Source organism: Acanthochromis polyacanthus, chromosome 4 (assembly GCF_021347895.1).
Source record: "Acanthochromis polyacanthus isolate Apoly-LR-REF ecotype Palm Island chromosome 4, KAUST_Apoly_ChrSc, whole genome shotgun sequence".
NCBI lineage: Eukaryota > Metazoa > Chordata > Actinopteri > Pomacentridae > Acanthochromis > Acanthochromis polyacanthus.
Window position 1 is genome coordinate 35,703,943 of NC_067116.1, and position 27,765 is coordinate 35,731,707.

A 27,765-nucleotide genomic window follows, 5' to 3' on the forward strand; every position below is an offset into this window, starting at 1 on the left:
GTGTGTGTGCACACTAAGTATTGTGTGTACAAGGGTACGTTTCTGCGTGTGTGTGCGTGTGTGTTTCAGCTGTCCCTCCCTGTCTGATTGGGGTTTGGATTTCTCTTGTAATGCACTGCATGATATTGCTGTTATGATTTGCACTTTAATGAGTATTTATTGAAAAAACAATAAACAAGCACATAAAACAAAAAACGCTGTGTCCTGAAGTCTTGTCAATTTGAGATTTTACACACTCACTCACACAGACACACACACACACACACAACAGACTATTACTTTTGTATTTTTTTTCCAGACAAGCATGCAACCTTGGAAGTCAACAAGTGTTTTACATGAACATGACCTCAGGCCATCAACACACTAAATTCCTCTTTCTGTAATACTTATTGTTCATCAGTTTACATAAAACTATTAGAGTCAGAATCACATAAAAGTGACATCTTCCACAAACCAGCTCCATAAAAAGCACAGAAAATAAAGTTTATGGATGATGCTTCCCTCCAGAAGGTGCAACTAAAAACAGGAGAGAGCAAATGCCGCTCACAGAATTCTTAAGTTAGATATTTTAGGTTACCCTCCATGTTGTTTATGCAGTTAAGGATAATTCTATGAACTGAATGTGTTGAAACAGAGCTCATTTAAATACATGAGTAGTTAAATAATCTGCTCCACAGTCCACAATGGGCAAAATAATAATAAGGAAAATTACAGAGTAGAAAAATAAACAACAATACAAACACTTATGGAAAAAACTGACCTTTATGTGATTACTGTTGAAAGTGGTCTTAAAAACTATTGATGTGATTTGTGTGCATGCACATGAAGAGATGTTTTTTTTAAAAAACATTGCTGATAACCAAACCTAAAAACATGTTAATTTGTAAGCTTAATAGCAATATTTCTATTTTGTTTGCTAAAAAAACCCACTGTGAACTGATAAAACTCATTCAACTTTTGAAACTGTTGTGTGTAGATTTAAGACAAATGTTCACACTTCACACTTGTTTGGTTCTTTGCACTGAGATTTTGAGGAACAACCTGATGGAAGAAAGACTTTGCACGCGATAAATGATTATTACATGTGTCCCCCAGTTGTTCAATGCATGTCCTCCATGTATCCTCAGGGGAAAAAAACAACTACTTATTCAAACCACTTAAAATACACTTTCTTTTCCAGCATTTGCACACAAAATATGCAATTTTCTCCACAAGAGCCTCCAGGATCGAAGCCTGTGTAACAGTTTTTAAGTCCTTTCCTGTGATCAGCTGCTCAACTTGATCCAAAGTTTCAAAGTCACTCAGAACCACGAGCTAAACTGTCCCTCGGTGGTTTCACACTGAGTGCTCCAAAGAACAGAAAACAAAAAATCCAGATGGCGTGCCTCTCGATGCTGTAAACCATCGTGCTGATCCATAAATGCAGTCATCAGGCAAATAAGGAGAAGGCAGAAGAAGATAAAGTCACAGTGTTAGGTGACTGACACGGGTCACAGTGTGAAGAATAACACCACAGACAAACCTGTGTGGGCGTTCGGCTGTTGCAAACAGAGAACAAACATGTCAGCGTTGCACATACACAGTGAGGGAGAGTAAAGGGTCCAGCTGATTCATCCTTACCTTGTCGTATTCTGGTCACTCCACCGTGAAGTCAGCAAAGATGTCAGGAGGAGGTAAAATAAGCATTTCGGGCGATTCAAAATCCATATCTTGTGTTGAACTAGCCTCAGGCCTGTGAAAAATATCAGATTTGAAAATAACTTCCCATTCGGTATCCTCCCCAGAGAGTGTTTATGTAGATGCTGTCATGTTGCCTTCTGCACCAACAGCTGACCTCCTTGTGATCATAAATACGACACAACTGGGTGACTCACTGCTGTCACACCAGGACACAAACCAGCTTTATTCCTAGCCAGACAGGAGTAAACGTCCTTCCATCTCACTTTCTCTCAAACAGAAAAAATAAAACATTCACCCTTTCTATGCTCAGCAACCCATTCCAAGCAAAAAGGAAGGAAACAGGTTAGGCAACATGGTTGGAATTTTTCTATGCGTGTGTGTTTTAGTTTCTCTACTTACACATTAACTGCTTCTTCCGTCACGAGCACAGGACCTGCAATGGAACCAGAAAGCATGGTGGCATTAAAGCTCTAAAGATTTATTTACTAAACACTTAAAATTCATTAGAAATGTTCTGGCATCACTTACTCGTCTCTGGTTCGGCGCTGCTGTAAAAGTAAGACAAGCAAACTTTAAAAACCTTTGTGTGTGTGTCTGTGAGTAAAAATATATATGCATGCGTGTGTGCATGTAGACAGCAAGGAAACAACATCGTGCCTACCTGGCAATCGGCTCTGCAGGTTTTGGTGAATGAAAAAATGTCGCCAACTTCTGAAGTGCTTCATGTCTTGCTCTGATAGAAAGACAAATACAGATATACTGTATACCTACATTGTGTGTGTGTGTGTGTGTGTGTGTGTGTCTCTGTAAAAATGCAGTGTGTGGACTCACTGCATATGAGAGCCTTCTGCGCTGATGTCACTCTGACTGTGCTGGTGATTTATTTCAAGGTCTTTGTTTCCTGTTAAAAAAGCAAGACAGACAAATCAGCATGTATTCTCTAATCTACCTCATAAATCGAGGAATCTCTTTTTACTGTGTGTGTGTCTGTTCTTCACGTATCTTCACCACCAATCATCTGATCCACTTCCCACTTAGCAGGATTTAGAAAACACAGTGCTGAAGTTGAAGTAGATCAGAAGAGCAGGTGGTTTTTGAGGTATTTATAAGGTTTTCAGCATGACCTCTGGCTGCCTCTGTTGCTAGGCAACATTATCAAAAGCAATTATACACTGTCACATGATAATACGACACTGTGACAACAGGTGCTGCACTGGTACACCACAGTGACACCAGGAAACTGTTGCTCAAGTTACCAAGCCTTAGACTCACCACCACACATTTTAACAGTTTGCAGCATCCTGGCTAGCAGCAAGCAGCTTGCTTATCCGGTGAGTCACATAGCAGTGATTCAGCATTAAAGTGACGCAGTGCTGAGAGGTCTTTATAAGAAGTTTGGAAGTGTAAAGTGTTGTGAGTTCAGTAGCTTTGAGCATATTGCCATCCAGATCAGAAGTTAATTTAGCACACGGTTTTCAAATGCCTGATTGAAATGCTGACTGGAGCACTCTGATCAATTTCATGCACCTTGACTTCACTGATGTGCCACTCAAAATGCCAAAGGCGATCATAACTTAGCCTCTATTTGCAAGTGTAAACAGCAGGTGATCTGAAACATATAGAGTTAACCTACTGGTTGACAGGTCATTGTGTGTAATATTGTGACTTATATCCATTGTTATCCATCTTATATTGTTGTTATTATTGCTGTGCTATGTATCCAATTAAGCTCTGTAGATGTTGCAAATATTCATATACCTGTATCACATCAGAGGATAAGATGTTGCACATCATTAACCAGAGGTGGGGCAAAGGGGTAGCCCAGGGTTGCCATGACTGCCTCAGACTAAAGTCTGACCCCGACACAACCAACACTGAAGCCCAGTATAGGACTGTAGAACTAGAGTCACATCCTGACATAATGCAATACAAACTGCAATATTAACAACTGAAAAAAGCACAACTTGGAACAACTGTGACCAGTTATTTTAAAATCAGTTGATTGTTATCTAAAAAAATCACATAATATATGAGTCTTCTGGTGTACTTCAACACGATTAAGCAAATGAATGAAGCAAGCGACTAATCAACTTGACTATTTGGCCTACAGCGATGAGACAAAAAAAACAAAAAACCCCCCCCAAAAAACCAGAGATATCAGTTTCTGTGCCACTCCGATAAAAACTGTCTAGATCAAGATTTTAAGCTTGGAAAAGTCTAACCTTTGACTTGAATGGAAACAGCACAGATAAAAATCTCAGATCTACCTTGTTCTGATAATTCTAAACAAAACAACATTTTTTTAGTCTTAGTCAGTCGTGGTGCTTTCATTATAAAAGCTAAACAACTAATAGGCTAACATTCTCACCGTATAATAATCAGCACCTTTAAAAGTCCATTTGCTGCTTAGAAATGAAGAATGAACTTATCTGACACAAAGACCTAAATAACTCTGTAGTATCTTTGTTTATTCTATCTGGACGCCCCCATCATGATAACACACGAGGGAGATAAACATGACACACATATCATGTCAGACTTCTTTGTCGGGCACATCATTTGCTGTCAGGTGACTATAATGAGACAAAATAACCGACTTTCACACACTAACTGGCTTTAAAAGCTGCTACACTTTTCTGACACAGGACCATTAAAGCACTTTTTTTTTGCAGAAAAGAGGGACAGAAAGACGTTGGGATGTATTACCAATATCTGGCATGGAGAGTGTCCTGGTGTGACCCCTGCAGAGGTAAAAATGGTAACAAAACACAGCATTAGTCTTAAGAAAAAAGAAACCTTAATGACTAATCGATGCTGCTACAGGCTCACGTGTACTTACATTGCAGCCAGTGGGTTTGCAGTGTCAAGAGCAGGAGAGAGAAGTTCATCATCGTCAGCGGTCCACTCCTCACTGTCATCTGAGACTGAACACTCAATATCAGCCTGCTGCTGAACAAGTCAAATATGCTGCAATTATGAGTAATGAGAGGAGATACTTACAGCTTTCTGCTGAGAGTGGATAGTGGTTTGAGGCTCTAGAAACAAAAAAAAGCACCAAATTAGCTACACGTCATCCTCATAAATATAATGTGTAAAACCTTGCATGCTTCACATTTTCTGCTGTCAGCTCATACCTGCTGCCTGTGCTGGTAACCTCTGGTTCGGTTATATTGTTGCTGGACTGGCGAGCAGCTTTCTTTCCCAGCTCCAGCATCTCCTTGATGTCCAGCTCGACGTGATCCACAGCAACATATCCATCTGGAAGACGCACAATGTCAACAATCACAGGTTAAAAAACGCAAGTTGCTTTACAAAAACAGCTTTCTTTGCCTTTTCCTGCTTCTTTATGCACCTTTGGATGAACACACTGCTTATGATGACTCCTCTTTTATTAACTCACAGTTGTTGCTGCTGTCTCTGGCCAGCCACTTCCCTTTGGGGCAGTTGGTAGTTCGGATGATGCTGACCATGTCTCCGCTCTTGACAGGCAGATCGTTCTTGCGTCCCTTTGTTGTTACAGTTACTTTTGCGTTGTACATGGCATCCTCCTGTCCTGTGATCTAACCGATACAGTAACACATTAATACTGAAGCTCCTAGTATCTACATACAAAAGAACTTGGTCATACACCATTTTTGAAAACACCTGACAAAATACATTATGAAATACAACAAAAATAGAATGACTGCGTACCATTGGTAAAAAAGAATCCATCAAATGAAAAAACTGAATTAAAGTAGGATAAGTTATATATTTTTAATAAATGACTTAAGCAAAGTGAAGCTAAAAACTGTTAATAACAATTTAAGACATGATTTAAAAGATTTTGTTCCTGATTCTGCAAGCCTCTGATTCTCCTGCAGGGACATCAAAATCTCTTTTCGTCTTGATTTGAGTCAGAGGAAATGCCTGACAGGACCCGCAGAAGTATCTGAGGCTCACCTCAAGCTCAAAGGGCTGAAGCAATTCTACAAAATAACAAGGAGCCAAGCCTCTAAAACTCAGCCTAAGAGGAATTAATTGATCTCGTCTGTGTGAATTAATTAGAAGCTGAGCAACAGTGGTTTGAATTAGATGAGGGCGTAACTCCGACTGGTGGCTTAACCCAAGGATAGTGGAGGTGATGATGTAAGATATACTGAGGTCAGGATCGACTCCACAAAAGAAAAACACTACTCCCTGACTTCTAGCTCTCGGTTTAACATTTGCTCACAAGACTGTACTGTAGGCTGGGGATTGACTTTGACCCAAGTGTAAAGATGTTCCTTTTACTTTCATTTAACGGTGAAGAACATCTTGAAAACTGAAAATAAGACAGACAAGATAAAAGTTGGTGCAAGTTGTTTTCTTGGTTGGTTTTTAACTAACCCCTTCGGCTCGAAGCTAAAACTTTCTACCTGAAAAAACATTCACAATTTCAGTCAGTAACAGCTCCACAGGTGTGAGTCCAAAATGAACAGCATTGGATTCTGTGCATCAGACACACTTGGGAGAATTTCAAAACACAGTAAATCTGTGTCCCAATCAACAGGCCAGAGTGAGATCTGAAAACTGCCAAAAAAATTTCATCTTTTCAGTTCTACCTAATCAGTTACAATGAATCTGTAACACTGATGATAATGAATCTGTTCTCAACATCCTCAGCTGCAACTCTTCTAAATCTGATCCAACCGAAATGAAGCACAACAATGCTACACTGATCTTAATCACAGTAGTACCAGACGACATCTTCAATAAGAGTCATCTGCGTGACATAGCAGAAACAATGGATGTTGTGTCTGTTAATGATGTGACCAAGAGGAAACAACAAAGGGCTGAGGATGGAGCCTTGTGGAACACCAGAAGTCAGAGGGCCATAGATGAAAATCAACACAAACTACAACTGACACAAATGACACTGACAAATAAGATCCATAATAATCTATGACAAAAACCCTGAGGTAAAAGTATTTTCAAGGTGAATCAACTAAACTTAATGGTGAACCTTGATAAAAAATTGTAAATTAGGTTAGAATTATTAAAGATTCAAGGTTAGGTTTCTTCAGAAATGGGTGAACTACTGTATGTTTAAGCGTGCAGGGAAAACTGGAAGTGGTAAGAAGGTTATTTCTAACAGATGAAGTGGATCGGATGATTATTCAGTGAATAAAATGTCTAAAAGTCGTGCAAGGTGGAACAGCCCGAGCTCTGCTCAATGCCACTGATGTTCTTGGTAAAAAAAAAACAAGAATGAAAACAGACAAAACAATGGGGACTTTTATGGCTACGTGGTGGGTTAATCCCAGAATTAATGGTGTTAAAAAGTACTCTGGGGTTGTGGCAGTTTCAAGTAAAATAAGCAGCTTATCTTGAGGCTTTCTTTATTTCTTTAGTGTACTCACTTAACCAAGGCATCAGGACAAGGATTTTTTGTTGTTTAAGAAGGTTTCATACAACCCAAAACTGCTTTTCCTGTGGCATTGAAACTACCTGGTAATTATTTAAGAGACATTTTACATAGATATTAAAAAGGATTTGCAAAAGTCAATAACAAAATCAGTACTGAAGATGCAAGTACAAACGTAAGGAGACACCAGTGGACTAGGAGCTGCTCTTGAACTGCTGGAAAAGATTGAAACATTTCTACAAAATCCCCAAAAATCAAGAATGAAATCAGAACCAGAAATGCAGTAAACACACGTCTTATTAATGAAAGATTATCAGTGTGTCCGTCTGTTTTCCACTTCTCTCGACAGCTATTCATCCAATCTACTCGACACTTGGCAGGTTTGTTACTTGGGACCTGAGGAAGTGCAGTGTTGAGTTTAAAGCCACATTTTTAATAAGGGGTTGCCATTTTGGGGGCCTTTTTATGGTCCTCAGTAGATCTTTTGGCTGCCTGTGGGTGGAGTCTAAGTGTGGCTTTTTTCTAGGTAACATCGTCAAAGGCAAATGTAATGTAAATTCTAAGAAAAGACATGCAGAAATTGGTAGAACTACGCAACACACTGTCAGAGCAAGGCACAGTAAAAGCTGAAAGTTGAGAGAACTAATCAAAAGCAGAAATAGATCTTGAAGAGCTGTAGATTACAACACAAAGTAGAGGCCTTGGGTTTTTCGAAAAGGAATTTAAAACATTTTTAAAGGTTATTTTTCTGGCTTTTTTGCCTTTTATTATATGTAGCAACAGCTGAGGAAAGACAAGAAATGAAGAAGAGAGAAGGAGGATAGCATACAGAGAAGGGTCCAGAAAGGAGTTCAGCTTTGGCTGCTGCAGTGAGGACTGCTGCGCATCATTTAGCAGGTGAGGTACCAAATACCAAATTTGGATAGCATTTAAAATCTTAATGTATCTACCTCCACTACCAGGTAGGACTGGTTTTATTTAGAGAGACGCAATCACCCTGACTTAACAAGGCCTCACTGATCCTGGAAAAATGTCTTGTAAACAACTTATTTGCCAGACATCAGATATTAAACATATCAAACCTGACTGAGCTGGTGAATAAAGATTGAGGAGAACTGTCAGAGTAAGACGTCAAAACGAGAGGCAACAGGCTTTGCACCGATAAGACTATTCAAATTGGCTGTGTGGCTGCTTAAAATGCAGGAATCTGTTATCAATGGAAGCAGGGACAGACCTAACAGGAGCTACACGATGACGTTATAATGGAAAACATATTGCTCATGTGTACAGTGGTTGCTGCAGACGGTGATAAACATGACATTAATCTCTTAATCCAGGGGGGCTTTACACTTAACGACATTAAGTGCTGCGCAGCTAACGTTCAGTCAGTTTAGAAAGCTTTTCTGCTGAAAGCTGCCGCACTCTAAAACGAAGGTACGAAAGCAGTGAGAGTGAACTAGAACAGTAAAGCTGCACATCAGACAACCAAAACAGTGAACTGAAAGACACTAAAATGCCTTTTTAGAGTTGAGGAGATGGATGTAGACAGATTCATTTGAAAGAGCAACACCGTGTACTTAGCAGTGGTGCTATAAACTCTGACTATGAAAAAAATCATGTTTTGCATATAATCTGGTAAAAGTGTTATACACTTTTGATATAAAATACTCTTAACAGCTGCTTAAAATGCACTAAATAGTTATATTGCGGTATATCCTTGTTGATTCTGCTATACCAAAGACATTAATAACATTTTTTTGACTGAACCTTGAAACATTCATGTATCGTTTATAATCTGGTAAAAGTACGATATATATTTTTCATATATAATACTGATTAGAGCGGTTTTCAATAAACTAAACAGTGTTCTTGTGGTAAATTTCTGTTCATTCTCCTATACTAAACACATTAATAACAAATCTTTTAACTGAACATTGGAAAAAAAAGCCACCTTTTTGCATTTAATCAGGTGAAAGTATGAAGAAATAATGAATAGCCCATAGAGCTTCTGTCATAAATATCACCAACAATGAAATGAATGTTTACACAGATTCTTTTTGAGTCCGCACATGTTGCTCAGCTCAACTCTCCCACTGGGAGGAATGAATTCAGACTGGTTTGTATGCCAAGCTGTATACCTCGCCCTCCCCCGCTGCTCTTTCACCTCGCTGTCAAAATAACATCACTCACTTTGAATTTCTTCTTCAGCTCGTTCTCCTTCTTCTCCCTCTCCTTCTGCTCCTTCTTTTCTCGTTCGTGTTTCTCTTTCAGCTCCTTCTTCTCCTTTTCCAGCCGCTGCTTCTCCTTCTTTTTCAGCTCCTTTTCGTCCGGCCCTTCGGCGGCGGCTTTCTTGTCGCTCCTGTGGAAGACAGAATGACGGATATCGATCCGTTTGAAAGGGACTCTCTCTTGGAGCATGTTAAAATAGCAGAGAAGGGGGTATTATGAGGGGAAACAAAAGCGAACCAAACTCTCATCATGAACACTCAGGGGGGGAAACTGAAATAAAAAGAGAAGTGGGTCAAAAAATAAAGGCCTTACTTGCCAAACCTGCCCGTCTTGCTTTTCTCCTGATTCTGTAAATAGCAGCAAAGAGATAAGGTTTGATTCATTTTACACTCATTCATTCAAACCTCCAACAGATAATCACTTCATGTTGTGAACATAAATAAGTTGAGAAGTTCGTTAAAAGCTGCTTACTGTCTCCTGTGCTGCCTCAGCATACGGATCTGCAGTTAAAAAAATTTTTAAAAATTAAGCAAATACCCAGTTACATGCAGTAAAAGAAGTGCAAATTTGTTTGTAAAAAAAAAAAAGGGCTGTTTGATTCATATGTCATATCATATATTCTGGTACAATTCCTAGGATGGAATCACACATATGCTGCACCTTAAGAGCCAGTTTTCTATATTTACATATCAAAAGATTTGCCCATGATGGCCAAGCAGAATTAAATAGCACCAGATGGATGGTTGGATGGTTGACCTTACAGAAATCATGCCTGGGTGCTCAAACTAAATCAAATTTCTCTTATTTTCTGTAAAGCTATAAGGTTGTCTTTACTTGCCTTAAAGAGAAATGTTTCAGTGACTGTTACTCAAGAATTGCACCCCTGTAGAGCAAGTGTAAATGGCTTTGATTTTCATGACAGTCAAACAAGTTGTTGAAAGAAGCCTTTCTTTCGCTTACTCTTTGGGGGTCCTTTGCGTTTCTTTCCACCGTCAGTTTTTCCCTTCTTTTTGCTCGCAGATATGCTGATGTCCTCATACAGATTATCTGTGCTCTCATAGACACCGTTGCCTGCATCATCTTGACCCCTGTGTGGACAAAAAGGCAACTTCTTAGAGAGGAACAGGCATTTCCAAGCAAAGAAAGTCAGTCTGAGTGTCTTACTCTGCCACTGGAGTAGAGTCTTGTGAGATGGGGAGGGAAGGTTCTGGTGCTGGATTATCTTGGAGTTCCTCTCCGACTCCTGGCTCTGCGTGGATCTCCGTTTCTGTAACAGCTATCCCATTACTGTAATACTCTGGCATGTTGTGCCTATCTGGAAAATCTGGATTGAGGTACTCGTCATTGGTCCATTCTGTTGCAGGCAGCTCTGGAGAATGAACGTCTGAAGCGACATCGTCAAACTCTGGGACGACCACGGCGTCGGTCTCTGAGAATTCAGGAGTAGCTTGGACCTCTGCAGAAGAGAGGTGAAAAAATATGAAGCAATACTAGATAAATAGAAAAATAATGCCTGGTTTCATAAAGATTCGAGTGTAACAACAGTAGCCACACCACTATCTGCCACAGGAGGGATGAATTTACTCAGGTTGACATCAGGAGGTGTGGCAGGCTTCTCCGGAGCAGGACCCAAAGACTCAATGTCTGGAAGAGCCTTCCTGGGCGGAGGAGGGGGAACTACTAGCAGCTCTGGAATGGCATCTGACCCCTCCTCAGTGATGCCTTCCAACACCGAAGAGGCTGCGAAGAATTACATCACATTAATCTTGTTGGAATTCTACAGTAATCCTTCTATTCAGCTATTTTACAGCCTCATATTAAAATCAAATAGCTACACGAGTCACACCTTAAAACAGTAGGTGAACTACTGCAGCTGCAACACCTGAAGGAAGTTTCCAAACACATAAAGCGCGAGAAAGCAAGCGGAGTGGAAGAATTTGATTGGTGAGGAAAGTCAAATTTACTGCTGAAGTTGCTGTGATACGACTCTGCAGAGCGGAGATAATGCTATTATAAGTGAAAAACGAGGACGGCTTAACAACAAAAAAAGAACTGCAGTTTTGCCTCGAATATCCATTAAAGCCTTCCTTGTACCATTTCTGTCCCTGCTTTGAGCTTTATGTTGCTTCTTTTAATTTGAAAGAGCTGTAAAGCAGTCAGTTCTGGAAAAGTGCAGAATAGTTTATGGCTTACTCTAATTACAATGCAAAACATATTTGTTAAAATTTCCATCCTTGAAAGCCTTGTTGTTTTCTGCTGCTCAACAGATGTTTAAAAAGCCAGAAAACATTAAAGACTCCGTAATGTGCAATGTTTGACAAGAGGCTGCATGAAACGGAAGGTTGACAGAAATTTAGTCCGTACAAACACCTGCACAATTAACACACTTGTTGTAAATAAAGTCTGTCAACAGCAGACTCGCTGCTCATTCTGTGCTGCGTTTAACAGACATTAAAGTGTTTGTCATCGCAGCTCCGTCATAGCTGACATACCTCCACAGCTCTGCCCTGCCTGCTGTTCAGTTGTTTCTGGCACACAAGAAGAATGTCAGGACTGTTCTCTTTGTTTGCGTACCTCTTCAAACCGGCACCTGAGGCAACCCTGTGGCGCAAAATCAATCTATACATACCAAACTTTTCTGTATAGCTGAAACCCTGCACTGACAAATGATGTTCTGCAGCTGCTCAGTACGTACCCAGTGTCCTGATGGCGAGATAAGTTCTCCTGCACCTCATGTTCAGGAGGAGTAAACAGTGAAAATCCACAAGAGAGGAAGAGGCAGAGAGGAAAGAAGAGGAGAGGAGCTCTGCTGTGGTTGGAGGAATTAAACTTACGGTGGTCGATGCCGTTGACTTGTGCTGCTTTCGGCGGAAGGGCGTTTCCTGCTTCATAATCAATGGGTGGGAGCTCTGGAAGGGCTGGTCTGGTCTGAAGAGGGGGCAGCTCCTCAGGTGGAGGGGTGATGGAGTAGGACTGGGTGGGGTTTGCCAAGGGGCTGATGCATTTAAGACAAGTTAGGATTCAGTAGCATGCTATAACTGACTGAGCAGTATAAAAGTGCTTCAGAACTCTTAGAACAGGCCTGTGTGTGTTTGTGAAGTTTGTGTTGTTTACCTGGCGGTCTTCCTGCGTGCCTTCTCCAGAGCGTTTAAAATCCTCTGGTCACCCGGAGGTGTTCTTTTTCCCGGGCTCATGTCCTCTGCCCTCTCCAAGGCAGAGAGCGCAGAGATCGGACGCTCACCTTTGGGAGATGGTGGGTTAGACGGAGGGTTGACAGGTGGAGCAGGAGGCGTCTCCACTGCTGCCACATTTACAGCCTCAATGTCGGCCTCAGCTGCAACCTCAGGCTCAGGAGGTGATGGAGACGGAGCAGAGACCACTGGCAGGGGGTCCAGGATTGTGAAACTAGGAGGAGTGGTAGGGCTAGGGCTAGGTGGACTGGGTAGAATTTCATTCTGGCTGACTGGTCTAGAAGCAGGCAAGGCAAGGTTTTCAATCTCAAGCGGGATTTCACTCACGGGGGATGGGACTTCAGGCGCTGGGATATCAGGAATGACAGCAGGAGGCAGGGTGAAGATGGGAGATTCAGGGATAGTGGTGGGTGGGGTAACTTCCATGGCAGCACTGAGGTCAGGTAAGGTGGGGTTGTCTGGTAGAAGCAGGCTTGGTGCTGAGATTTCAGGCTCTAGTGGGGAGTCACCAAAGTCAGAAGGCACTGGGATGAGTGGAGGTGGTCCAGGAACTTCGACACTTGGGGTGTCCAGGATTGGATCAGCTGGAGCCTCCACGGATTCTCTTTTTGAGGACTTTTTGAAGCCAAGGAGACCTTTTTTCTTTGGTGGTGTGACTGTAGGTGGAGGCGTTGCTGGCACCAGCTCTGCTGTACTCTCCTTCTGTCTTATAGGAAGGAACAGTGGTAGTTTCTTACCGTTCTCTTTCTTCGGCTTCTGATCCAGTGAGATTTCATCCAGCTTCTCTTTGCTTCCTTTTGTTGTCTTGTCTTTCCCTAATTTCAGTTTCCCTTCGCTCTTGTCTTTTCCCTTAGAGTTGGTCTGGATGAGGGGCTTTTTGCTCTCCTTCTTCTCATCCTTGAAGACCACTCTGGGTCCAAATGTGCTCTTTCCTTCCAAGGTTTGGTTGATGGAGGTGAGCAGGGAGGGCCGTGCTCCTACAGGGAGGTAATGAGGAGGGCTCTGGGGAGGAGGGACGACCTTTGGTTTTTCTGGGAGAGCAGGTTTGATCTTGGGTTGCTTCAGGAGGAGTTCTTCCTCCTGGAACTTGGCCCTTAGGGTCTTGAAGTCCATTGTGTCCTGCTGATGAAAGTACCACACATTTCAGTAATTTAAGGAACAATATCAGCATTCAGAAAATACAGTGTGTCACCTAACAAGTTTGGGATCACAGAAATTGGGTCATTTATTATGAAAGAGGGTGTAGCTCTCATTTTCTCATGTTTTAGCAGATAACAGAAATAATGGAATCATAGCAAAAAATAATAAATAATAAAAAAAAAATCAGCACTCAAACACGATCACTAGTTTTGTTTTTATGTAGTTTAAACGCTTGTAATTCTGTTTTCAAGGTGAACTCAGAAAGCAGACAGACCCGATTTATAGAGATCAGCCTTGTTCAAGAGTTTTCAGCAAGCAGGGCAAAGGAATATTAAATGAGTATAATCACTGTAGTCCCTCAAATTTAAAGACTTCAACTCAGTCTCAGTTTAGTAAATAGTTATGTGCGTAAAAGCAGGCTAATATCTGTTGACACTCAATATCTTAATAGCACAGAAGCTAATCAGCACGATATTCTGCGTAAAGATGGAGATATTACATTACGACATACCTGATCCATTGCGTGTTTCGACAAAAAACTTCGAATCGAGTGGGGGTAATTCTCTTCACCAGCCTTTCATTCTGTGTCCGGTGAGAAGACAACTGTAATTTAAAAATAAAAGCTATTGAAAAAACTTAAATCGACCTGTTCCAATTCGGTGCGCCTTTCTCTTCTGATCGAGTTGCGCGTCCCATGCGCACCGCGGATGGTTTCAGTGGAATAATGAGGAATGAAGCAGGAATACTTACACTCATCTTTAAAAACAGTCCGGCTCGTCAAACGGGTCTGGCTCAGGTTGAACATTTAACGCAACACGGTGACTCTCAACAGACTTTCCCCCCCCCTCCTGTCTTGCAGGAATGTGGCCCGGCTGGAACTGCGTGTACGCGCACAAATGAGTCACTCTCATGAAACCTGCTGGCAGCAGTTGGTTCCCTTCAAACTGATCATTTTACACTGACTTTTTAAAAATGTGGCACATCTTAAATCTCTGAAGAAGAAAGTTGCTTTGTTGTATCCTTTTGAGATAATGTGGTGTCAATGTGATGTATGGGCAAGTGTCTGCAGCTTAAATTAAATATGAAAAGGTAAACAGAGTAAAAGGAATCAGAAGAGGTCTATCAACATTCCAGCTTTGTTACACAGAATACAGAAGTATTTGAAGAGGCATTTATAATATGACACAAATACACCACAAGCTGTAGACAAGGTCTTAATAAGACAGTTTGGAAAGATATTCTTGCTTCCAGGTGTGTCAGGAACTTAAAGAGCTACTGAAGAGGCCCTCATACAGAACTGGAAGCTCCTCTCTAGAGCGACACACATTTCTGGCTGATATCTCCTTGAGAGCATTGCAAATCTGTTTATCAAGTTGATTGTTAAATATACACCCACTTATCTGGTCGGTAGAGGAGGAAAAACATTTAAATCAAGTTAGATAAAATGTGTACTTGCTGCTGAAAAAGGATGAGTTTACACAAATTACAAAATGACACAATTTTCCTCTTGTTCGGAGTTGAAGGCCTTAATTGGTCATTTTCAAAATGACAGAGAGGTGAACTGAACTACAGTCATGTGTGCTCACATTAGCCAAATAAAGTATATAAAAATTTACCAAACAAGAGCTTGCTTTACTTGGAGGAAATATTTAAAAGTTGTACTTAAGTAAAAGCGCAGATACCAAGATGCAGAAATACTCTGTTACAAGCAACAGGCATACATTCAAAGTTATACTAAAAGTAAAACATTAGGCATAGCAGCATATTTCAGAATAATGGATATATTGATGTTATTATTGACGTCCACAAAGAAGTCAAAGAGTGACTTAAGAAATCTATAATTATTTGTTGGATAAATTCCCTCTGAAGGATCAGTAAAGTTTTATCTTATTCTATAATATCAAATTAGAATATATTCACTATGTTCTGTAATATTACACTAAATCTGCACCTTAAATTGAGTTATCACATATATTATCTCACAACTATAGTAGAGTAGAAGCCCAAAATACCACAAAAATGGAAATATTTAAGGAACTACAAGTAGCTTAAACATGTCTAAGTACAGTACTTTATTGAATGTAATTCGTTACTTTCTCCCGCTGTGTTCAGGTTACACTGGACAATTCACACACGTCAGTGTTGACAGCTTCCACAGAAGAAATAGTTCCAAAGCAAACCACTGATAGCAAAGTTTATGGTTCATGCAGCAACTCTGACACAGACTTTTGAAATGCACAAGCTGTCAAATGTAATTTCTCAATGATTCAAGCAGTAACAACGAATTTTCTTTCACCTTTATAATTTATTGGTGGTGGAAATCCCACAGAAGTCAAACAATTGACATGTCAAACTGAAACTGGAAAGTGAGAACATTTTGACTGTCACTTGGGTGAATTCGACCACTTCAAAGCTGTGAAGTTTTAGTTTGTCCCGCATGACATGGAACTGAAAAATGTGTTGAAGTTGTTTTAACATCTGTCCTGTTTCTGATGGAAGGGGGGAGAGAAGTGAGAGCAAGAAGGCCGGAGTCCTTGTTTTGTGGCTGCTTGCTAATAAAGCCAATGACAGCTTGCATTAGAGGCTGCCAGACTTGCAGAATGTGACAGGTCATTAAAGCGGTGTTAAATTACCACAAAATACTGTGGCACTTGCTTTACACTAACTAAAAACACACTGGGGGTCACCTCTGCCAGGCACACACCATTAGGCTCAGTCTCCCCGGAATACACTCATTTACACACACGCACACAAAAGCAGACGCATAAATAGACGTAGCAGTCATTTGGGATGTGTTTATTTGTAACAGTAATACATGGTGGAATACGTAAATCAAGATAGAACCAAAAAATCATCTAAAAACCCACTGTAGAATGTCATATTCATAAAGATAAAAATAATGTGGCAATTTACATTAAGAAACTGTTAGCTGAGGTAAAGTTAAAATAGGTCTAGAAATGTTATGTACTCAAACAGCAACGTTTCCCTTTTTAATTCTTCGCTCATCTTCTAGTTGTCAAAGTTTTTAAGTTAATCAACATCATAGTCCAAAAAGAGTTCTCGTGTGACATGGGGGACTCTGGCCATAAAATAGGGAGTCATTGGCATCACAGTTGATGTAGTTGTAGCAGAGGATGCGGCAGTCCACACTCGGACAGCAGCAGTTTTGGCACCTGACCAACAGACAGACAGATGGGCAGAGCATTGCTGTTATTTTTAAAAGACTAGTCTGGGGGAAATGGGATGGAGGAGGCCTGTGTGTGCTGCCCGCAACATAAAAACGATAGTTTTGTTGTACAGAAGCACAGGGCCGGTGGTGCATACATTTTGGGCAACGTAAACTGTAGGGACTCAAGTCGACAAAGGAGTGCGAGGTTTTTAGAGCTGGAAGCAGGGTTAGTAAGTGAGGCTTGGACAAAGACGCACAACATTCATGCACAAGAACGAAATATCTGAGGGAAGAAGAGGAAAACAGACAAAAAAAGAAAACATATGTTGGTATTGCTTGGGTTAACGTCAAGAGTTTGCATAACTGAAGCCTTCCTATTTTATGGCACAGAAGTCCAGTGGACGAAATGGTTGTAGTTGTTATCATTATTTACAAAATGAGTTTGGCAAACCAACGATCAGATGCCTTAAAGCCATGTTGACTCTATAACTCCTATAGAGCTGACCCCAGCGGCTTGATTGACTTATAAAATAAAAATTCCATTTTTCAATTTGTTCTTTTTTTGTTTGTTTTAAATCAGTATAGTACAAAAGCTATAGAGAATGAACAGTTCAATCACAGAATCTGTTTAACTTGCAACACATCCCATCTCAGGGTCCATTCCTCAGCATGTCTGGTCCTCTGGCCTCCACATGAGTCTGTCTGCGAGGAGAGACGTTTGGCAAATTTACTGTGTGTATGCATGTTAAGAGAGGGTGCGGCATGGTGTGTGTGTGTTTGCATGATGCTGATTGCTGTGTGTAAAGTGGAAGTGTGTAGTCAGTGTGTGTTTGTGTGTGTGTGTGTGTGTGAGTAGCTCCCAGAGAGTCTGTTTCTGCATAGTGACCCAGCAGACACTCACAAGAATGGAGGGAGAAAAATACGCCCGACCCAACCAATCAGAAAGCAGCGATCCCGGTAACGGGCCGTCCCTGATAGGCCCGTTAAGAGTCTGGCTCCTCCCACGTGGGATCTGCTCGCTACAAATGCAGATTCTGTCCATTAAAACGAAAGATGATCACTTCTAATCCCAATGAGCGCGTGCGTGTGTGTGTGTTTGTGTGGGTGTGTCAGAAAACAGGGAGGCACTGCTTGACTCAGTCCCTTCTTGGCAGCACAGTTTCTGGCCAGACACGGGAGGCAGAGGGAAGAGAGCGAAAAGGAGGAAGGAAGGGAAGCAGAAGAAGAGGGCGTGGGGGGGGGGAGTGGAGGTTATGTCTGTAAGGCTGGGTGTGAGTCGCCACAGGGACACGAGAGAGGAGAGGAGAAGACAGCGCAGTGGAGGGAGAACTGGATCCGTCTCAGTGATTGATATCCCTCCTGCCTGGAGTGAATGACCGAGAGGGCCCTCTCCTCTCAGGAGGAGGAAAGACTGCAGAGAGGAGGAAGAGGGAGGATGGAGGGAGGACAGCGGGAGTGCGGATGCTCCTCCTGGGAAGTTGTTAGCAGAAGAAGAAAAAGAAGAAGGAGAATGGGGGCTTGGCCAGGCGGGGATGTGCCACACATACACGCACTCACGCACACAGAGGTTAAGGGTTCTCCTCCTGTTCTCTCAGTGCTGGTCAGGTCTGTCTTCCTGTGAGACTCTTTATTTCTTCCCTTTGTTGATCTGGGCGTAGAGAGGGTCCTTCCCCTTCTGCCAACGAGAGAGAAAAAACATCATCAATTTTGAGCATTTTCTCTAATAAAGCCTGGCTTTGTGTGTGACGTCTGAACTCTGAGGTTCATCTGAATGCTACGTAATTATAAGGGAGGATTTATGATTCATTCTCTCCACTTAGTAAACTGTAAGTATCACCAACCTGCAAGCCCTGACAAGTAAGAGCCACATCTGCAGTGGTTTTACCAGTTCTCGTACCTGACATTACCACCGGGTGGCAGTAGCACGCTGCACTGAAGAAGGCCAGGAGGAGCCCTCGCTGAGAAATTCACCCCTCGCTCACCAAAGCTTTTTATATATGTGTGTGTGTGAGTGAGTTATTGTTTCTGTGTGTGTCATTGTGCACACACATGCATATTCTCTCCCACTCCAGGCTCCCTCCAGGACCAGTACGAAGCAGAGGTATAAACTAGTGCCTTGAAAGACCAGTTATGAGTCATCATGTCTGTATTTCTCTCCAACTGAGCTGGAAGACAACAGCGGATGATGGAACACCCTGCAGTCAGAGCACCAAGCCTGCTGCAGTCACTCACAATGGGGCCGTTATTATCGTACACATAATTACAGCCAGCCACTCAATCTGCCATGCAGACAACTTGATTGGAGACTGGCCCATCATATTCCGTGAGACTTCTCCCACTCAGTGCAGAAGAAGTGCATTCAGAGTTCGGGGTCTACCCGTAGGTCCCCCATGAGGATAAAGTACATGATGCTCATTTAATCTGATGAAACCTGACCAGAGGATGTGAGTGAACTAGAAGAGAAGTTTCTGCTGATGTGAGGAAAGATGAGACACTTACGAGGCAAAAGAGTAAATGATGTTGAAGTCTCGAGATCCTTGTCAGATTCAGCAGTTTCTGCTGCCATTGCCACTCACTGCTGCCCGTCAGTCATACACAATGACATTAAAGGGCAAAATGACAAACTAAAACACAACCACTTGGTAATGTCTACTTTAGCAAAACTGTAATATTATCCTGAGTGGTATGGTGTGACTCCATAATGGGCTGTTGAGATTTAGATTGTTGGTTGGATAAAACCAGTTAGAGTTAAATACGTAATCAACACTGTGAAATTGTGGATTCTTCCATCAGATTTCTTCAGCTTATCCACAGTCATTTCAGACATCCCTTTTCCTTCCAGTGTTTTCCAGAAGGGAGAGTTCCCAGGCCTGATGAGATATAAAATCCCTCCAGCGAGTTCCGGGTCAGCTCTGGGGTCTCATCCCAGTTGGGTGTGGCCAGAAAACTGCCAAAGAAAGGCGCCCAGATGGCATCTTATTCAAATACCTGAACCACCCCTGCAGGCTCTGTGATGTCCGAGCTCATCACCCCATTTTTAAGGCTGAGCTGAGCCATCCTATGAAGGAAACTCCTTTCATCCGCCTGTATCTGCAACTACCATTTTTCCAGTCACTACCCAGAGCTCATGACTGAAGGTGAAAGTTGAAATGCAGACAGTCTGGTAAAGTGGGAGCTCAGCCTCTTTTTCACCATAACAGTCTGGTACAACACCCACAATACTGCTGATGCTACAGCAATCTGTTTGTCCATCATCTTGCAGACACTTGTGAACAAGATCCTCAGATACTTGAAGTACTTCACTTGAGCCAGCAACTCATCCTCAACCCAGAGTGAGCAATCCTGTGGTTTCTGTTGGAGAATCATGGCCTCACACTTGGCGGTGCTGACTTTCATCTCTTATTTTGGACATAACTAGTAGCTGATTAATTAAGAGGATAAAATGCCAAAAAACGAAAACAGGGTTAGTTGCAGCCTTATTGCTGGTAAATGTCTACCATGCTTGAATGTTGCTAAAAACAAAACTGCACAACTAAGCAAAGATTTGAATCTTCTCCAGCTATTTCACAAAATTGAGTGGTAACTTGGAGATCTTTTTGAGAAAGAAAAATGAAAGACTTTCAAAAAAGCTTGGAACTCAAAATCGCACTGAACCCTTGTAATAATGGCTCTCATCTGAAAAGAAAACGCGGGCTGAGGCTGGGAGGGATGTTCTAGCTGAGGCTTCGGGGTCTGGCATACAGAGCAGAGACTGTAGGGCCGGCCAGGGCAGACAGTCAGCAGAAAGTAGCTGCCAGCAGCCCTGAGAGAGGTGACAAAGAGGCTGAGACAAGCAGTGACAGCAAGCACACACTGTTCAACCGATGCACCAGAGCTACAGCCCGGCAGTGTCACCCTGCATCATCTAACCTGCTCTGCCAGTCGGGGCTGCCTCAGCTCCATCCACCCCGGCTGGGAGAGAGAGAAGGAGAAGAGAGGGCCTCGGCGGAGGTATGAGTGATGTGCTGGCGTAGCAATAGCCTGAAGGCCAAAATATCCGTCCTGGCTGGTACATGTGTGGACATTTGTGTGCGTACGTGTGAAGGGGTAGGCCCTGGGCAGAGGAGGGAGCAATGCGAGATTGCTCAGTGAACTGTGGAAGCAGACCATTTCACGGCTGAGACTCGGGAGCGTTCACTGGACATGATGAGATCACCCCAGAAAAAAAAAAAAAAACAACAAAAAAACCCCCCACTTACACTCCTACTAGCCTGAACACATGTCTGTCGGAGCCACGCAGCGGGAGGGGGAGGACAGGACAGGCGGTTATGGCCGGCAGCAAACACACTCACACAAGCCAGTGCCATATTTTTGGCTCCGGTACGAGCACAGGTGGCGACAGTATCGATCGCAGGTGCACCTGTCTGGGGAATAACTGGGCCTACTGCACAGGTGTGTATGTTTGGGAAGATGTCTAAAGTCGATGTGATTGAGCAAGTAAACACCATATGGGGACAGCATCACTGGACCAGGACCAGAGCCGGCCACCTACTACAGAGGAAAGACTCCAAGCTTCTGGCCATAACAGTCGGTTTCCAGCCAGATTCAGCACTCGACGCTCTCCAATCCGTTCTCCCACTTAAGGCCCTCATCCACCTGCTGCCCTGAATATGAGGACGTGGGCCAACAGGGGAGGGAGGCTGCTCAGCCACCCCTCCTCCTCCCCTCCTGGAGTGGGGAAGGACTTGAAGGCTTCTTGGGTTTTAATTAATGCCAATTATATCGGGGCAGTCATTAATCTTGGCACTCCGGTATTAGCTGATGAAAACAAAACCATTACATTTTTCCCTGTGTGAGCGCCAGCAGCCATCATTAAGGAGCCACTGTCGGGAATTGTGTGGGTGACGACGCTGGGTGGGGAGGCAGGGATCAAAATGGCTCTCTTCTTTGGTGTGTCATTGAACAGCCAAACAGCACATAGACAAGCCTCTAAAAGAACATTTCCAGCATATGAAAGCTGTAAACTTTACAATATTGCAAGAGTCTGAAAACACACTCTTGCACCTCAGTTGCTGCTTGTCTTTATCACTTCGCTCCCTTTACAATTTGCACATATTATGAGTTACATTACATATATAATGCATAAAATGTCAGCGTACATCATGTTTATATTAAGCTAAACATCTGAGATCAGCATATTGCACACAAATCCCAGAAGACATCCTGCTCACTCAAGTGCACAGTTTCTGATTGGCTGTCACACGCTATTGACTTTCCTGGTGAGATGTGTGCTATTTAGGGAGCTGGGTGTGATGTAGGTGCACGTCACAGAGACAGGACACAATGAGAGCACGACGGCCGGAGTGATCATGCGTGATGAACTTCGAAAAAGTCACACATGCAGCACTGCTTCATCGTCAACAGATACTTAGAAAAAAAATCACTACACAGCACAAAATGAAACAAGGATATCGCCATATATGTAACGGCCATACGCGACAGCATTCAAACTCAAACATGTGCTATCTTTTGCATGTGGAAATGAGACCGAGGATGCAACAGGAAAAGGATGGGGGGGAAAAAAGATGTAGAAACACAGATAGGTCAGAAGGAGGTGGAGTTAAAAGGAAGGGGAAAGGTGTTAATACCTACCCTGCCCTGCTGCTATCTAGCTCCCAGCCTCTGGACTGGCCTGGTCTGGGCTGGGCTCTGCTGTCTCGCTGGGGCAGGGCGACCCAGAGCCACATGCCTAAAGAAGGGAAGAAGGGGAGGAAGAGGAAGAGAAAAAGGTGGGGAGGAAGGTCCAAGGAGGAGTATAAGAGAAAAGAAAGCAGACAGAGAAGAATAAATCTAAAGGAAAGATCGCAGGAATCAGTAAAGACTACCAGAAGAGAAAGCAAAGAGCAAAGGTGTCAATACGAACACATGGAGATAGAAACCACTCAGCCTGTCTCTCTTTTTGGAAACATATCTGCACTTAAACACACTCATTTACAATTATGAAAGCCTCTGCGGAGTTTGTTCTTATCGATCTGCTGTGCTTTTTGACTGAAACATTTCCACTTTTTTTTGTTTTTCTTTTGTTTTTTTATATCTCGCCCCACAGCGAGCCGTTTTCTGCCTTCGCTCCGTCTTTCCCGTTCCCCTCTATCTTTCTTTGTAACCTTTTCGCCGCACTCACTCAGTGCCACCACCAGTGCACATTTCTTTGTGGTTGTGTAAAGCTTCTGTGTGTTATTCAGGCCTGCTGACATTTTCAGCTGTGTGAAAGTCCTCTATTTTTTATTTTAGTTTTTTTTTTTTCAATAATAGCTGGATTGGAGGCATAAAACTAATGCTTCACGCCTGGGGAGTGGAAAGCAAGAGAGAGACAGAGGAGAAAGCATAAAAGAAAGACACAAAAAAGAACGAGACCTTAAGAAAAATGGAACGGAAAGGACTAGAAAAGTCTTGTTTCTTGGAAGGTCACAGATTCTACAAGGACTTTTGGCCAAAGGCGAAGTGAATTTGTCCAGCATCCCTAAAAACCTGCTTTTATCTTTTCGTTTTTACTTAATTCTTCTCATTTTCTCTTTCAAATTAAGGTGCTGGAGGTAAAATAAATATTAATTGTGCCTGGAAGAAGAATTGGGGCACTACAGTGTGTCTTCTCTCTCTCACCAGAGATGCTCATATAGAAGTAGTGATGTATGGACGCTACCTGGCTGGTATTAATAACAGCTTAATGATGTCTCTGACAATTCCACCAGCTAATTTAACGCTGTGTTGACCATCCACACACTCACACACAGCAGCACATATTTATGCTTGCTAATGCTCACACAGTAGCACACCCTGGATGTGCACATCCTCACAAACACACACTAAAGGGACACACAACAGCATCGGCCCCCTAATCAGCAAGAGTGATTACCTGGCCCGCCAACATCGCTACAAAGGCTATTTATCAGCAGATCTCAACACGCTGCGCAGGTTATAGCAGCATAAGGAGCGACTTATTAAAGGCACACACATTTGGCTTCCTCCACAATCCTCTTCTAGCATCCTCACACACACACTTACAGCATCTTCCTCTCCACTGCGACTCGGGCTGCCCTCGGCTTCCCCAAACGAGTCGTCCGTAGGGGGGTCTGTGGCGTCGGTGGGGGGGTCGCTGACATGAGAGGCTGAGGACTTGGAGGGAGAGCTCTTCCTGGGAGCTGGGGTGGGCGCTGCAGGGGAAGATGGGTAAATTAGCAACTCACTAAATGGAGGGACGATGAGAAATAAGGACAGTGCGGGCAGACGTGGGTGGAGCGCTCACGTGAGTTGGTGGACGGTGTCGTGGAGGTGACGGGTGTCAGGTTCATTTGTGAAATGTCAAAGTCGTCACAGTCGTCCGTGTCCTGGGCGGTGCCCACACGGCTGAAGTAACTGCTGAATGCCTCTGAGGTTCCTGCTAAGCTCGGCTGCTCAGGCTTCTTCGATGGCATGGCCGGAGGCTTCGCCAGCTGAAAATCCTGAGGAAGGAGTAAGATCTTTGATCAGACAAGTCAATATTAAGACTGGACAGAGTTATGAGAACGCTTTCTTCATGGGCACCCAAAAAGTAATTGCTTTGTTTATTTGTTTAATACTTCAAGGCACAACTTAAATCTAACATTGATTTGTTTTATTATGCATTTGCATTTTTGCCTTTGGGGTGTTCCATCTCAGATCATCAGGGACCTTGTGCTCAACTGTCTCCGATTGCCTTGAGGCTCTATTTCGGTCATAAACAGTTTAAATTTAGAATGATATCTATGACATTTTAGTTTGATCTACTTGTCCAGTATTTCAGATTCTGAATCAGTGGCACGGTGAGAAATACCAGCGATAATTTCAGGCATTGTCTTCAGAAGTTCCTCAGATATTGTTATTCAACCATAGCTTCAATAACACGCAAACATTTTTAAAACATTTATCTTGGAAAGTATTTGGCATATTAAGCTAAAGTTTTGCGCTATAAAACATTCAGGCACATCAGAGATGGTTGAGCAGAAATTGCTCTAAAAATTTGATGATCAGAGATGGAATGACCCCTTTATTGGATACACAGTGAAGACATTCAGGAAATCTGAGGAAAAAGAGGAGGAAGTGACATGAAGTAAGGGTCTGTGCCAGCTGGGATTTGAACCGGGGATTCACCATTGAAGGCATGTACATCCATGCAGAATGCACCTTAGACATTCAGCTATGCAAACAAAAATTTAATCAAGATCACAAGCTTAATGTAGTAAAAATGATCAGATGCGCTCCAGATTTCACTGTCAGAATATATTCACTTCTAATCAGTCTCTGCCAGCAAAATGCACTTAACATTATTTAAGTTTGGATTAGCACAAAGTCATATTTAGTAAGTGCAGTTTTGTACTACATGCAGCTATGACCATGTTTTCCAAAAATCATGGTGAACATAACAGTGGAATCTCACTAGATGGCATCACTCTGATCTCAACATAACTCTTCATCATCCAGCTCCCCACCTTGAACATCTCCTTCCCCATCTTCTTCGCTCTCTCCCCGTGCTGCGGACTCGACGATGCAGAAGGGGAGGGAGCCGAGGCGCTGGCTCCGGCGCCCGAATGGCTCTCGCCGGCTGGAGTCACAGTCGTGACGGGGGTGAGAGTCTGGAACATGGCGGCCGGCAAGGTGCCCACGGGCTGGGCAGGGAGGTAGGCTGTGGGGGGGAAGGCTCCAGCTGCCATGGCTGCCCACTGCTGCTGGGTGGCAGGGAAGATGTTAGCCTGGCCCCAGATGAGAGGCTGGCCGCCCGGCAGCACCTGAGCTACCGGGCCAAGAGGAGACTGGACCCCGAAGGCCAGCGGTGTCTGGGCAGCGAACGCCTGCTGAGACCAGTGCCCAGGAGGTACTGCTCCCATTGTCACATAACCTGGATGGGAATGGTTAGAGAACGTCAAAAACAACATTTCAATTTTGTGCACCATTTTATTTATAGTAGAAGAGGAAGCTAGGAGAGTAACCACAGTGCATATTGCTGCTTTTCTTCTCCATACGAACCCACACACAGACAATAACATACGCATCACCAGAGAGTGCTGCCCTACTTCTGCCTGCAGCTAATGTGGTGTCTCTTAATGGTCATAGTGAACTATCATAATTACCTCCAGAATGAGGCAGAGTCGTTACGAGAAGGCAGAGCTCAACACACACTCATTCAAATCAGTCAAACTCATCAGTAGGAGCTTGTTCTATTACACACTCGCTAGGTTCCTCTTTCTGTTGATGCCTACAGGAGAGAAAGTTGGCATTTAACCTGAGCTGCTCTAAAACGACACACAGGAAGAGAGGGGACCAACAGAGGCGAGGAGGGGAGTAAATAAAGACACGAACTATAGAGTCTACGCAAGTCACAGAGGCCCTGTGCATAGAGAGGAGTCTCCACTGTAATCATCTCAGCATGTTTCATTACTTTCCTCTGACCGCCACAGTTGCCTCAGCCACAGGTAAATCAGCAGTATCCGATGCAGCAAAGCTAATAATGCATTTCATATTCAGCACACAACCAGCTCCACCTTTTCTCTTCCTTCCCTTCATCTACATTTCAATTCTATTCCGTCTCACTCTATTTATCTCAAACCTCCCTTCCTCTCTTCTTCTTTGCATCTGATTCTTCTGACTTTCCAGCTTCCTCCCCTTATATCTTTTTATTTTCTCCCTGACTCCCTCTCTCTCTCCCCTGCTGCGTTTGTTTCCCCTTCGCTTGTAGTGGTGGTGTATTTAAGCAGAAAATGAACAAGGTCTTACCTGAGGGCACAGACGCGGGATTGAAGGGAGCAAACAGTTCCGTGGGAGGCTGCAGGCCCTGCGAGGGGTCGAGGGTGTTGCCTGGAGAGGCGGGGGTCTGCGCAGGTTGCAGTTGGAGGTCAGGTCGCGGAACAACAAAAAGAGACGAGACAGCTCATTGGAAATCCTGTTATTACTTGATGCGATGCAAATCAAAATCTGTGTATGCACGACAGCTACTCACTGATGGAGAGGTGATGTCAGGAGGCGTAGACATGTCTCCGAAAATCTCTAACTGGTTGATATTCTGGGGATCAGAGAAAGCCAGCGGTCAGGGGCGGTTCCGGCAAGGCTGCGACTAATTTCTGAAGCGGTTTTCCATTCCGGTGCAACATGCATCACGCACTGCATGCAACACTGGATAGGTATGTTAGCTTTACCTACCTGAGCACTGTGGCAGCGACAACAGAGGAGGTAACGGAGGGGGTGAGGAGAGATGGGATAATGAGATGAAATGATTGGTTATGATGACATACCTACCAAGAGTTATCACAATCTTTGTCATCTGCTTCAAGGTAAAAATACGCTTCCCATGAGCGGATCTAAAAAAGCAGGCCCTCGCTTCATTACTGTACCAGTGTCTTCTTTTGGACAAGTCATTAATGCTTCCCTCTTCTTGAAGATGCGTCTCTGAGGGAATAGCTATCAAAGACAGCAGCCTTTCTATTTGATCTGAATTTGTTCTGTATCGTTCTGTTCTCTTTCACAGTCTCCCCATAATACTTCTCTTTAGTATCACCCTCTTTTTTTTTTTCTTTTTTTTTTTGCACATTAATAATATCTTTAGGCCGGTGGCAAGTGAAGGAAACTCTATTTTTAGTTGATAAAGGAATTTAAGCCTTGAATACATGGTCAGAGATTTGCATAAATCATGGATGCGGATAATTTCTTTAGAGATAATGAATGTTCTTAGAATATCTTCCCTCTCGTTCACTCTCTTAGGTCTCATATGGACCACAAAGTTCTTTTTTTTAAAACATCTATCAGAAAATGGATCTGTGAGCATGGTGTTTTACAGTTATGGGGCTGGATGAGTATGTTTCTTTTTCACAAAGAGAGATGACGGGGATAGGAAGCAGTAATATACACTATTGTTGCTGCAGCAGATGAGTGCATCAGACAGAAATCGACTCAACGAGATAAGCCAGATATCCGAGATACGCAAA

At 43.0% G+C, this 27,765-nt stretch overlaps 2 protein-coding genes across 10 annotated transcripts in view; both read right to left on the minus strand.

Annotated features, from left to right (window-relative positions):
- Positions 1 to 67: 67 nt before the first annotated feature.
- LOC110950204 (FYN-binding protein 1) lies at positions 68 to 14,521 on the minus strand. Of its 3 annotated transcripts, none has more exons than XM_051947702.1 (21): positions 14,377 to 14,521; positions 14,138 to 14,229; positions 12,410 to 13,608; positions 12,130 to 12,290; positions 10,880 to 11,035; positions 10,460 to 10,751; positions 10,256 to 10,383; positions 9,767 to 9,795; positions 9,608 to 9,642; positions 9,257 to 9,425; positions 5,081 to 5,240; positions 4,815 to 4,938; positions 4,681 to 4,715; positions 4,520 to 4,604; positions 4,387 to 4,421; positions 2,512 to 2,581; positions 2,342 to 2,413; positions 2,209 to 2,228; positions 2,080 to 2,113; positions 1,621 to 1,732; positions 68 to 1,538 (listed from the first exon to the last, which is right to left on the minus strand). In XM_051947702.1, exons 2-20 carry the CDS (start codon positions 14,144 to 14,146, stop codon positions 1,636 to 1,638), a joined length of 2,910 nt encoding a protein of 969 aa, XP_051803662.1. In that variant the 5' UTR covers positions 14,147 to 14,229; positions 14,377 to 14,521; the 3' UTR covers positions 68 to 1,538; positions 1,621 to 1,635. The 3 variants fall into 3 exon arrangements, with proteins under 3 accessions (XP_051803662.1, XP_051803660.1, XP_051803661.1); XM_051947700.1 differs by having other exon boundaries at positions 10,850 to 11,035; XM_051947701.1 differs by lacking the exon at positions 14,377 to 14,521 and having other exon boundaries at positions 10,850 to 11,035; positions 14,138 to 14,362.
- A 1,885-nt stretch (positions 14,522 to 16,406) lies between these two features.
- The window catches only part of dab1a (DAB adaptor protein 1a), a 234,734-nt gene continuing 223,375 nt past the window's right edge, over positions 16,407 to 27,765 (minus strand). For 6 of the 7 annotated variants that reach the window (XM_051946933.1, XM_022192685.2, XM_051946932.1 and 3 more), the window contains 7 exons: positions 26,784 to 26,846; positions 26,561 to 26,657; positions 25,279 to 25,685; positions 24,078 to 24,273; positions 23,837 to 23,985; positions 22,427 to 22,523; positions 16,407 to 18,470 (listed from right to left, as the gene is read on the minus strand). In XM_051946933.1, the coding sequence (XP_051802893.1) occupies positions 22,443 to 22,523; positions 23,837 to 23,985; positions 24,078 to 24,273; positions 25,279 to 25,685; positions 26,561 to 26,657; positions 26,784 to 26,846 (993 nt within the window). In that variant the 3' untranslated portion in view covers positions 16,407 to 18,470; positions 22,427 to 22,442. The remainder of the gene's footprint in view (positions 18,471 to 22,426; positions 22,524 to 23,836; positions 23,986 to 24,077; positions 24,274 to 25,278; positions 25,686 to 26,560; positions 26,658 to 26,783; positions 26,847 to 27,765) is intronic. The other variant, XM_022192686.2, reaches the window with a different exon arrangement.